At 36.0% G+C, this 13,922-nt stretch overlaps 1 protein-coding gene across 9 annotated transcripts in view; it reads right to left on the bottom strand.

The window, feature by feature from the left end:
• The window catches only part of DGKB (diacylglycerol kinase beta), an 875,335-nt gene that overhangs the window by 667,172 nt on the left and 194,241 nt on the right, over positions 1-13,922 (bottom strand). For 6 of the 9 annotated variants that reach the window (XM_059885674.1, XM_059885677.1, XM_015468340.3 and 3 more), the window contains one exon: positions 10,429-10,449. The exons of the other annotated variants lie outside the window; for them this stretch is intronic. In XM_059885674.1, the coding sequence (XP_059741657.1) occupies positions 10,429-10,449 (21 nt within the window). The remainder of the gene's footprint in view (positions 1-10,428; positions 10,450-13,922) is intronic. 9 annotated transcript variants of the gene reach the window in all.

Consider the following 13,922-nt stretch of genomic DNA (forward strand, 5'->3'; position numbering starts at 1 on the left):
GAAAGTAATTCTTTGACTATTTCCATGTCAATTTTCCTAGTTTGTATTATTATATGTAAATTTATAACATTTATATCATTAACTAATTATGTTAAATCAAACACTGATGTAAAGGTTACTGAACCAAAACATATACATTAATATGTAGTATGGCTAACTTTCTGAGATTCTAAATACATAATTTTGATATTAAAATATTTTCAGAAAAGAAAATCTACATTTTAAATGTCTCATTGCTTATGCTTGTCAGAAGGCAATGGCACCCCACTCCATTGCCTGGAAAATCCCATGGACAGAGGAGCTTGGTGGGCTGCAGTCCATGGGGTCATGAAGAGTCAAACACAACTGAGCGACTTCCCTTTCACTTTTCACTTTCATGCATTGGAGAAGGAAATGGCAACCCACTCCAGTGTTCTTGCCTGGAGAATCCCAGGGACGGGGGAGCCTGGTGGGCTGCCGTCTATAGGGTCACACAGATTCGGACACGACTGAAGCGACTTAGCAGCAGCAGCAGCAGTACTGAAGTTGATTCTGCAATAGACTGTACATTACTTCAGATTTCAGAGCACTCCTGATAGTCTCCTACACTGCCATGGAGGAACTTCCATTAAAGAGAAACAGTGAAAGTGTGAATTTCACATTGGATATTTAAAACTTAGTTTTGGCAAATGGAATTATCTTCACTACCTCAGAAGTGCATAATTTATTAACTGCACCAGTCTTTACTTAAAACTAACATCTATTAAGTCTCACAGAGAAAAATAGACATGGGGTTTTCAGTAAGAGATGGCAAATGGCAAGAACAACCAACAATGATACTCCAAACTATTTTAGTAATTATGAAATGCACATAATAGATTAGAAAAATTTTAAGCGGGTTACTTTTACTGTGATTTTCAGTATATCTTGTGATCAAGAGTCTGTATCCAACTAAATTTTGTACTTGGGCTGACATCTACTCTTTTATAAAATTTTTACTGGAGTATAGTTGATTTACAAAGTTGTGTTAGTTTCAGGTGTATAGCAAGGTGAATCAGTTATGCATATACATATAAACACTCTTTTTAGATTCTTTTCCCATATAGACCATTGCAGAGTATTGAGCAGAGTTCCCTGTGCTATACAGTAGGTTTTCATTAGTTATTGCTTTTATACATAGCATATATATATAAATACATGTCAATCCCAACGTTCCAACTTATCCCTCCTCCTCTAACCCCCTTAACCATGAATTTCTTTTCTACATCTGTGACTCCATTTCTGCTTTGTGGACAAGTTCATTTGTAGCATTTTTTAAAAATCGACTCCACCTTCATCTCGTAGGACGCTGTCCTGTCTATGCTTCAGTGTTGTCACTAGAACTGGTGTGAGTTATTACTGAACCACACGCCAAATGCTCTAAAAGGTATTTCTCCTCGAAAAATAAAACAGAATAAAGATTTTGCGAATAACCATGCATCTAAAGTTTTTAAGGATTGCATACTTGCATCTTCATGGAGGGAGATGGGAAGGAGGTTCAAGAGGGAACAGATATATGTACACCTATAGCTGATTCATGTTGATGTCTGAGACAAAATAACAAAATTTTGTAAAGCAATTATCCTTCAATGAAAAAAATAAATTAATTTTTTAAAATTCCCAAATGAGTCTCTTAACACAGGTATGTATACAGGCAGAATTACAAGTATCTCTTGTTCCCTGCTAGACTATAAGATCCAACACAGCTCTGCACCACAGAGTGCTTAACATAATTCTTTTATGTTGCAGGGTATCGTGATATATTTGAAGTATGGACACTGGAATAGCAAAAACAAAGAAGCACAATTTCACTTAATACCTCTTTGTATGACATCTAGTAAGAAAGAAAACTGATTCAGGTAGGATGGTAAGAATTTATGAAATAGAATAAACGCAAAAAGTTTTTGACCAGGAATATATTGTTTTAATAAATCTCAAATGAGATTATTTTAAAGTATGATAGCATATGGATATATATGTAATATTGTAGCAAATTAAAATAAAACTAAATCAACAAAACTATTGATAATATAACAAAAAATTTGTATAAATGATTTCAAATACACATTATCCTAAAAATTCTCTTTTTTCTAATCCATCAAGGCCCAAATATGTCTGGGTTATTATTGGGAGAAACATCAAGATGACAAGGTATAGAAGACAGATCAGGAAACGCTCAGCTAGCATGTGAGAGTGAGGGATTGAGAGTCTACAGGGGGGTCAGGGAATTCATTGATTATTTTCAGTACTTAAGAATTCCTTTGTAGTTTAGTGTTAGTCTCTCAGTCATGTCCAACTCTGTGACCCTATGGACTGTGGCCCGCCAAGCTCCTCTGTTCATGGCATGCTCCAGGCAAGATTTCTGGAGTGGATTGCCATTCCCTTCTCCAGAAGATCTTCCCGACCCAGGGATCGAACCTGGGTCTCCTGCATTGCAGGCAGATTCTTTACCATCTGAGCTACAGGGAAGATTCCCTAGTTGAAGTATTTTGCCAGCAGTTTGTAAATTACATTTAATTACTTGATACTTCTTGGTAGCAAAGGTCATCTTGACCATTTCTATTTCTTCCACATGTCCAGATACAATGAAGGTAAAAGTGAAAGTGTTAGTCGCTCAGTAGTGTTAGACTCTGTGCAGCCCTATAGACCTCAGCCCACCAAGCTCCTCTGTCCATGGGATTCTCCAGGCAAGAATACTGGAAAGTGTTGCCACTTCCTACTCCAGGGGATCTTCCCAACCCAGGGATTGAACTCGTGTCTTCTGCACTGCAGGCCAATTCTTTATTGTCTGAGCCACCTGGGAGTAATATCTGATACATAATATACATGCACTGTTTGGGATGCAACCCAATAATTTTTGTTCGAAGTGCTTTTCTCACTTTTTATATGTTTATCCTCACTTTTTTTGTGTGTGAACTACTTCTTAAAGCCTTCAACCTCTCCTTTCAATCTTTATAGTCAGTAATATGCTCTATTATCCATAAATGGAAAAATAAAATTAGGATTTCCCTAAAGTGTTTGTTGTATATATGGAAACTTACCTAATGTTATTGTGTTCTAGGAACTGCACTAAGAATGTTCTGTATACACTATACTTCGATAATCACTATAACTCCATGAGCAAATGTGACTATCACTCCTATTTTATAGACAGCAAAGCTGTAAATGAATTTTCTGAGCCTCAGAAAAATCAAGTAAAATGCCCAAAGTCAAAGGTTCCTATTTATTGCCTGGGAGCTGAATATTTCTGATTTCAAAAGCTTCTATGTTATAGTTAAGTATAATTCTATAGGCAGATCTTGATTTTCCGATATCCGTATCTAGTACAACTGGTTTGTCACCATCAACTCTGTTGACTAGTCTATCAATAAGCTAATCATTAGACAAAAAAGGGAAACAAATATAAAAATAAACAGTGATGGTATAATTATCTCAGTTTCACAATCTTGAAAACTCTGAGTTGACTATAATTCTTTTTGATATTCTAAGTGTAACCAATTCCTTTTGACCACATATCTGAAATATATTCTAAATCTGCCCTCAGGCTCTATTATAGTCCTCCTTGCCCTTCCAGCTTTCATCATTTGATTGGATTTCTTCAATAACGTATACCTGGTCTTCTCTTGAATGCAAGCCTGTTATTCCCATTGGCTTTAGAAATAATTTAATAAATAGAAAATTTAACTTATTGATCTTCCGTTCAGTTCAGTTGCTCAGTCACGTCTGACTCTTTGTGACCCCGTGAACCGCAGCACACAAGGCCTCCCAGTCCATCACCAACCCCCGGAGTTTACTCAAACTCAAACTCATGTCCGTTGAGTCAGTGATGCCATCCAACCATCTTGTTCTCTGTCGTCCCTTTCTCCTCCTGCCCTCAAGCTTTTCCAGCATCAGGGTCTTTTCAAATGAATGAACTCTTTGCATCAGGTGGCCAAAGTACTGGAGTTTCAGCTTCAACGTCAGTCCTTCCAATGAACACCCAGGACTGATCTCCTTTAGGATGGACTGGTTGGATCTCCTTGCAGTCCAAGGGACTCGCAAGAGTCTTCTCCAACACCACAGTTCAAAAGCATCAATTCTTCGGTGCACAGCTTTCTTTATACTCCAACTCTCAAATCCATACATGACTACTGGAAAAACCATAGCCTTGATTAGATGGACCTTTTTGGTAAAGTAATGTCTCTGCTTTTGAATATGCTATCTAGGTTGGTCATAACTTTCCTTCCAAGGAGTAAGCGTCTTTTAATTACATGGCCGCAATCACTATCTCCAGTGATTTTGGAACCCAAAAAATTCAAGTCAGCCACTGTTTCCACTGTTTCTCCTTCTATTTGCCATGAAGTGATGGGACCATATGCCATGATCTTCGTTTTCTGAATGTTGAGTTTTAAGCCAACATTTTCACTCTTCTCTTTCACTTTCATCAACAGGCTGTTTAGTTCTTCTTTGCTTTCTGCCATAAGGGTAATGTCATCTGCATATCTGAGGTTATTGATATTTCCCCTGGCAATCTTGATTCCAGCTTGTACTTCTTCCAGTCCAGCGTTTCTCATGATGTACTCTGCATATAAGTTAAATAAGCAGGGTGACAATATACAGCCTTGATGTACTCCTTTTTCCTATTTGGAACCAGTCTGTTGTTCCATGTCCAGTTCTAACTGTTGCTTCCTGACCTGCATACAGGTTTCTCAAGAGGCAGGTCAGGTGGTTTGGTATTTGCATCTTTTCCAGAATTTTCCACAGTTTATTGTGATCCACACAAAGGCTTTAGCATAGTCAATAAAGCAGAAATAGATGTTTTTCTGGAACTCTCTTGCTTTTTCAATGATTGAACGGATGTTGGCAATTTGATCTCTGGTTCCTCTGCCTTTTCTAAATCCAGATTGAACATCTGGAAGTTCACAGTTCACATATTGCTGAAGCCTGTCTTGGAGAATTTTGAGCATTATTTTACTAGTGGGTGAGATGAGTGCAATTCTGAGGTAGTTTGAGCATTCTTTGGCATTGCCTTTCTTTGGGATTGGAATGAAAACTGACCTTTTCCTGTGGCCACTTCTGAGTTTTCCAAATATGCCTGCATATTGAGTGCAGCACTTTCACAGCATCATCTTTTAGCATTTGAAATAGCTCAACTGGAATTCCTTCACCTCCACTAGCTTTGTTCGTAGTAATGCTTTCTAAGGCCCACTTGACTTCACATTCCAGGATGTCTGGCTCTAGGTGAGTGATCACACCATCATATCTGGGTCAAGAAGATCTTTTTTGTACAGTTCTTTTATGTATTCTTGCCACCTCCCAGTCTTGTTTTTGCTGACTGCATAGAGCTTCTCCATGTTTGGATACAAAGAATATAATCAGTCTGATTTCGGTGTTGGCCATCTGGTGATGTCCATGTGTAGAGTCTTCTCTTGTGTTGTTGAAAGAGGGTGTTTGCTATGACCAATGCATTCTCTTGGCAAAACTCTATTAGCCTTTGCCCTGCTTCATTGTGTACTCCAAGGCCAAATTTGCCTGTTGCTCCAGGTGTTTCTTGACTTCCTACTTTTGCATTCCAGTCCCCTATGACAAAAAGGACATCTTTTGGGGGTGTTAGTTCTAGAAGGTCTTGTAGGTCTTCATAGAACCATTCAACTTCAGCTTCTTCAGCATTACTGGTTATTGATCTTAAGAATATCATTTATCATTTCCTTTAGCTATTAAAAAAAAAAAAACTTAAAATCCTTAGACACTCTAAGTCCTTATACACAAATGTCCAGATTTTCCACTAATATCCTTAAATATATTCCTGCTGAAAAAATCTATTCCTATTGATGCAAGCATACAAACAAACACAACAGACAAACCTTCAGATAACCTTCAGATAGGTGTAGCAAGCATCTAAAGAATTTTCCCTATTTGTCTTTGTGCTTTGTCACTCAGTCATGCCTGATTCTTTGCAAACCCATGACTGTAGCCTACCAGGCTCCTCTGTCCACAGGGATTCTCCAGGCAAGAATACTGGAGTGGGTTGCCATGCCCTCCTCCAGGGGATCTTCCCAACCCAGGGTTCAAACCCAGTCTCCCACATTGCAGGTAGGTTCTTTACTGTCTGAGCCACCAGGGAAGCCCAAGAATACTAGAATGGGTAGCCTATCCCTCTCTAGTGGATCTTCCCAACCCAGGAATCAAATGGGGGTCTCCTACATTGCAGGTGGATTCTTTACCAGCTCAGCTACCAGGGAAGCCCCTATTTTTCCTTAAACAAGTAAAAAAGATCACCTGAAGTTCCCAACATCGCTTTTTCTCTGATTTTTAACTCATATGAATTATTTAATAAATGTTATTAAAAAAAATGAAAGACCATCTGCAAGTCTTCTTTGGAGAAATGTCTGCTTAGGTCTTCTGCTCACATTTTGATTGGGTTGTTTGTTATCTGGTATTGTGTTGCATGAGCTGCTTGTATATTTTGGAGATTAATCCTTTCTCAGTTGTTCCATTTACTATTAATTTCTCTCATTCTGTCTTTTCAACCTGTTTGTAGTTTCCTTTGCTATGCAAAAGCTTTTCAGTTTAATTAGGTCTCACTTGTCTATTTTTGGTTTTATTTCCATTACCTTAGGAGGTGGGTCATAGAGGATCTTGCTGTGATTTATGTCATTGAGTATTCTGCCTATATTTTCCTCTAAGAGTTTTATAGTCTCTGGTCTTACATTTAGGTCTTTCATCCATTTTGAGTTTATCCTTATGTATGGTGTTAGGGGAAAAAAAAGAAATGAAAGAGTAACCTATACAGAATGTTTACTACATGTCAAAGTTAGCGCTTATCATCAAATTAAAGAGAGTTACCAGCCTATTTTTCAAATTATTTAAGCTTGTTTTAGCAGCTCATCTGTAGAAAAAGCAATTGGAAGCAATTAGTATAATTACATCTTATATATTCTAAATATTTACCTATTTTCAAATTTCTGTATATTTATTATAGAACATTAAGGGAGAAATGGATCATTTGTGACATGTTGACTGTGACAGACATCACCTAGTCACTTAAGCAGTTAAATCATTAAGCTTGCAATTTAGGATAAGATGTGGCAGATGGTCCATTCTCAAACTCTAAATATTTTCACAGATATAAAACAGTGTGTTTTTTTGGAAATGATGAGATTTGCTCCTCAGTGCAATTACTAGAAACCTGCAAGGAGTTATTCAAATTGATTTGTTTAATTATGACATAACTAATTAATCTCACAAGGAGCTATGCAAATATTTTCTCAAATTTTTGGACATGGTCCATTCCATGTGAGAGCAATTCTTGGAGTATCAAGGGGATAAAAACTGAGGCCACGTGTTGAAATAAAAGTTACAAAGTATTTCAACAATAAATAATGCATAATCAAAATTAGGTTAATGACAGGATGATAGTAGGCATTTTATTCTTCCATTTCATGGTATGTTTTCAAAACTGTGTTCTGGCTATAAGTTTGATAAGAGGAGGAAGATGACTGAAAGTGTGTTGATAGCAATAGGGTAGAGGTGAAGCAGAAATATTGGTAAACAGGTTACATCCATTCCTTGCTAACTAATTGTCCTGGCATTTATGCAGTTGTCGGGGGTGGGGGACAACAGACACCCTAATTCTACCACCAGGACAGCATTCTAGACCACAACGAGGCTTGGTGGAGGAAGCAAATCACATGACTTGTCCTCCACTCATACCTTAGAAGGAAATCAATTGAGCGATGGAGAAAGACATCAGAGTCACCATGTTACACCTCCTGACTTTTTAGATGAGAAACACTGAGGCTGTGAGAAAACTGAGGTTCTAGGATTGGTTGGGATATCTCAGATATTCTTGGTTTTATCGTTTATATGTTCTCCAGAACTTTCATTGAAAGCCTGTTGCTCCCTACAGTGTGACCAACAACCACTGCCTCGAAACATCAGTGGAACACCCGTCAGACACAAGGGTTAAATATTTTACATCTACTTTAGAATGTTACCCTTTCAACAATTAAGCAGAGGCAATACTCTCTTCATTTGATAGGTGAACAAACTGAGGCCAGGAGAGATGAAGTAACTAGTCTAAGACCTGCTTGTATGTCGCAGACGTGGAATTTGAACTCAGTTCAGTTGGATTCCTAAGACTGTATTTTCTCTATTACACTTTCAAGGTGGTTTCTTTAATGGCAAAGGTTGAATTTTATTCTGGAAGGACAATTATAGCTTAAAATAGAAGGTTGTTTATCTTTGCTACTAATTATAATAGCATCAATATCCTTTTTAAAGACATTTAAAATATACATTAGGTTCTGAATTCCCAGGTTTCTTCCTAAGGGATTGAGGCAACTCACTTCTCTGAATATAAAGGGTATGCACATTAGCATAAACCCAGTACAGAGTACTGAGTACAAAGATAAGGTATACCCAGGGAGCTATAAAAAGTTAACTCAGCCTTGGGCCAAGAATCATCTACTGACAGGAAATATAAAAACACAATCTTACACTCACAGGACATGATAGACAAAAAACACACGGAGAACAATAAGTATGCATGGCTCATACTACTTTTTCCCTTGGGCTACCCTCAGCTTTCCACGTTGTTTATAGTCTGCAACTGAAATGGCTTCCCTGCTAAACTGCATCCAGAGCAAAGGCTGAACAAGGAATAGGAAGGAGGCAGCTCACTCGGCTGACGCCATACAGAGACAGGCTCATCTGCCACCAGTTTCAGACAGCCTGGAGGGGGAGGGCAGGTTGTGTGGGACGGTGTGTTTGTGAACCAAAGTACACAACAAACGCCCTTCAGAAGCTAGAACCTGCTTCATGAAAACAACTGCTTATTCTCAAGTGGTTGTTGTTTAGTCGCTAAATCATGTCAGACCCTTTTGCAACCCCGTGAAATGTTGCCCACCAGGCTCCTCTGTCCATGGGAGTTGCCGCCTAAAACACAGACCTCATGGAAACTGCCTTTGGGGGAGCTAGTAGGTTTCCTGAGAGGTCAGGTCTGAAAGGGGCTGGTAACAATTATCACCACCAATGAATTTCCATTTCACCTGTGTTGCAACCTAGGAGAGTGTAATACATAGGATCAGCATCTAAGTCAGTCAAGTTCATTCTGATGTAATCAATCATACTGGGACATGTCAGGGACGAAACTACAGTGCATCCTGTCATTGAAACAACATGGAAACTAGCGAATAAGAAGCAGCTCGTACATTTTTCTCCAAAACTCTAGATAGCATTTCTAAGGAGTAGCCATATTTAAAAGCAACTGGACTACATGATGACCTTTTATCCAGCTTGTCTCACTTTTTCTATTTCATACTCAATGCTTCCATTTCATTTAGTTTGTTTTCCAATGTCTCTATCTCTTCTTTTTTTGATGTTCTTTCTAAGCCTTTATCAAGCATAGGAAAAAGCCTTTTCTTTTGTGTATTATGTATAATATATATGTTTTAGAAAACTTGAATTTTTTCCTAGCTAAAATTTTTATTACATTTTGATCCCATTTGTTTGACTTAATATAAATAGAATGCTAGATTTCTAACTTAAAACAATAGATACACAACAAGCAAAAAGGGTTAAATGTATAGCATGGGGAACTACAGTCAAGATCTTGTAATAATCTATAATGGAAATCATCTGAAACGGAATATATGTGTATATGTATAACTGCATTGTGTACCTGACACATTATAAGTCAACTATACTTCAATAAAATATATATTTTAATTAAAAAATAAGCAGCTAATACATACCTAGTATGGCCCAAGGGAGACAATATGGTTTTAGACAGCTCGTGCATTTTATTAATAGTAAAATTGCATGCACACACTCCTACTGGGATATAAACATCCATTCAGAGAACTCAACAATGTATTGTAATTCTGTGCATCCAACTGAACTATGGACCTGAAACCTTCTTTACAAAATGGACATGACTAGGAGAGAGTTGTTGAAACCACAGAAGTGTTTACTCTTTTTCCCAGGAGGGTGAAAATCAAGAGCTTTTCACTCATATTTTCCTCACATATGCTAATAGCATTGTAGACCAGTCAAAAGTTCTTATCAATTCCATTTAAATCCTTTTGTTAAATCTCTCATCATAAATTAATAATTTAGGGCTTTTATTAAATAAATCTTTTTACCAAATCCTGATGCCATTTTGGTGAAATTAGAAAAACTAAGCTCAAGAGTATACAAAACTGAAGCCTGCACTCTGGACCCTTTTGGATTCTACTGAGGTATAGTTTCTCTGTCTGAAAAACTTGAACAAATATCAGTCACTTTTATCTTTATAAGCATTACAGTTAATCTTATATATGCATCTCACTGGTACAGAAGTATAGCTCAGTGATATGGATGAGAAATTCATAGCTCACATCAGAATAAAGAAAGAAAAGACAGATTATAATACAAAAGAAAATGTCTTACTTGATTAAGAATGTCTTGTTTCTGTGCATGCAAGGAAAGAAAGAATACATGTGTTAATGTAAGATAATTTATACTCATCATCTCATATTGCTGATAATGTAACTACAAAGCCAAGTTTACAGACTGATTTGAAAACACACTTTAGATGCATGGGTCTCAAAATGTGGTTCCGAAATAGCTTCAGCATCAACTGGGAAACTGATAAAGAGAAATTTTTGAACTCCATTCCAGAAACTAAAGTGGGGAGTCAGGGGACTATTTTAAGAAGACCCCAGGTGATTCTGATGCCAGCTACAACTTGAGACTCATCGAACAGATCAATCTTAGAATGTAATAAGCAAACAGTTCTAATTGACATAGGCAAATATAATGAATAACACATACACTATAATGGAAACCTTCCAGAGAAGAATATGAAAATAGAATATATAAAGGTATATTTGATTATACTTATTCCCCACTTCTAATGATTCTTCCTGTTAGAATAACATGCCTAGCTTCTCTCCATCTCTTTAAAGGTAAATATTTAATTTCTCTCTATATATGCCACTACTTAGTTTCTTCCCATTGTTTTAGATGCCAACAAAACAGTTTGATACGGAATTTGAAATCCAGGTGAAAATATTTATATTTTCAATAACAAACTGATGTTCATATTACAAAATTCTACTACTCTCATGAATCTATTATATCTGTGATGTTCTGACTGGTTTACTATGAACCTTCTCACCAAGAATGGATGGCCATTACGATCTACCTATAATGACAGGCTTTACATTGCTCACATACGATTAGGTGAAACTAGTAGGCATCTCTTACCTTGCTGGGTATGATTTAGTAATAATTGGGTGCAATGGAACACGCCATGCTCATACATAAGTAATGCCATTCAATGCATATGAAATGCGTTTTCCTTCCCCTCATCCTTCTCATATCCCCTGGTTTTCCCTTATTCTAATGGCCTCATTAATTAAGTAAACAGGAAATATCTTAAACTGGGATTACACACATCTAGGTTTTAATTATATTTATTGTCACAAACCTAGACGGTACATCTTGGGAAAGGCATTTTACTTTTCCTAAAATGAGTTTCTTTATTTACCATCATATTTGGTTATCTCAAGACCTTCCTCAAGCTTTTATGCTTAAAACATCTTTAAAGCCATTGTTTAAATGTATATTTTATGATTCTGTCATTTATTTCCTCATAGGAACTAAAAATAAATGATTCATCCATATATTACACTTAATATTCTCTGTTCACACAGACTAAAACAGGCCACATTTTCATTGGATTAAGTCTGTGTACACAGCTTTTATAATTCAGTAATTCAAGCAAGTGATAACAAAAATAATGCATCTACCCTTGAAGGAGCTTTACTTAGTAAAGGAGAAAATGATTTGAGAGATATTTAGGTTGTAGTCTCTTTGAAAATACATTTTCCATGGATGATACAGACTATGTCTATTTTAGAAAACAAAGTATTAGTCATTTACTATAAAGCATGACTAGATTAATCACTTTCCTAGTTTTTCTTGTATAGCTGAACATTAATTAGGTAACCAACTATATCTACTCTGAGCTCAACTTGACCAGTCAATAGAGAGTGATATTTTCACACATGTGAGCTGACAGTATGAATTATTTCCTACTATTAGAGTAAACTTTTATAAACTTGATGAAGGTATGTACCAAACAGAATCTTTAGACCTTGAAGTTTTAATTCTAAACATTGAATATTTCTAAATATTTCCTATTGATTTTTATAAAAGACATACTAGTGTTTTTTAAGACTCATAAAAACTTTAAATTTTCTTCTGAAGGGAAAATACCTATCAACTTTAAAATTTGAGAGAGGTTTTACTCAAATTAGAGATACTCTTGAGTCTTAAAAAGATCTAACTTTTTGTTTTTCGACTGTTCATTATTTTAATAATGCATTACAAGAGCAAGTCTGTGCATTTATGGAGAGGTATTACATTATTGAGAAGGCTGACATCATTTGCGTCTAATAACGAATCTAGTAACTACCTCAATGAATCCAGTTATCAGTCAGATTAAGTCCTGAGAGTCCTTTAAATAAGAAATAATTGAAGCAAAAAGTCTATTTGCAAACAAGATCACATTCCAAATGAATTTCTAGATGACAACTATCTTTAGGGAGAAAAAAACTGGTTTTCTCTCTGTACATAAATAGGTACATGCAGGTTTTCAACTATGTTTGAGTATGTAAATAATTACTGAATTTTAGAGGTCTTATAACAATTCAGTAAAGCTGTCATTTTTACCTCTTCAACCCTGCTTTCTTGGTCTTCGAGATTTTCAGTTCTACAAATTTACCTGCCAAGATTTTTCTCTCTTTCTAAAGCATCTAGGAAAATAAAATCTGAGCAGAATGAGGGCAAATATGTGATTTTTCCCCCATGATGTCGGCAAATGGAAGTGGCTTTGTCTATTTTCTGCATCATTTGTAGGCATGTACATTATGTAAACTTTAACTTTATTTTTAAAAAAAAACAAAATGAATCTCAGATTAAAAAGTTTTAAAAAGTATAGTAATGTACTGGAATGCAGACAGAATAAAAATATAACAGGAAAGAGAGTAATTATTATAATAAAAATAGTAAGTTTTGAAAATACTAAAAGGAGGTCAGAATTTAAAGACTGAGTTTTGACTAAAACATTAGTTCTATAAATCCCAGAGAAGCAAAATATTAAGGATAGCCAAAAACTGTCATTTTGTAAACATTCAAAACCACAATAACAATGATAACAAAAACCAAATCACATTTTAATCAGCAAACAAATCTGTCTAAATACCTAGATAATATATCCAGGTAAAAGAGTTCTGGGCAGTTTGTTTTAATTCCCATACAACCCAACTATTTGGGCAGTTTAACTCCCATAAAACCCAACTATCACTTGGTAAAGGTGCAAAAGAACTTAGAGCAATGATGATCAAACATTTAATATGTAGCATTTCTCAGCTAACATAAAAGACAGGGTTATTAACAAATAATTAGGAAGGGAAAGGCATTCATTCAAGAAAGTGGTTTCAAAGAAATTGGACAGTACATCGTTTTTATAGGGAAAGAATTTCAGGGACTCAAAAGCTTACTGGTACCAGACAAAAACAAGATAAGAAGAATAAATTCCTCTCTTTGTATCAAAGCTTGCTCTTTAAAGTAATAGATCACTTATATCCATCATTTCTTCAGTCAAGGTACCACTTCCTGCCCCGATGCTTAGTTAACATTAAGTAACGTCTTAGAGAGAGTCAGAAACACTTTCTCTCTTTTTCTATCTAAAAGTGTTTCCTAACTTTTAGGAAAAGAACCTAGCATATATTATAGATAAGCTATACACTTCCAAGTATACAATATAGAAATGCTATTTTCATTAGCAAAACATTTTTGGATGAAAATAAGCAGTACACCATTTAATGTGTCTTCCAGAATAGCATCTCATTATGAATTTCATTTTGGATATGAAT

Source organism: Bos taurus, chromosome 4 (genome assembly GCF_002263795.3).
Source record: "Bos taurus isolate L1 Dominette 01449 registration number 42190680 breed Hereford chromosome 4, ARS-UCD2.0, whole genome shotgun sequence".
Classification (NCBI taxonomy): Eukaryota; Metazoa; Chordata; class Mammalia; order Artiodactyla; family Bovidae; genus Bos; species Bos taurus.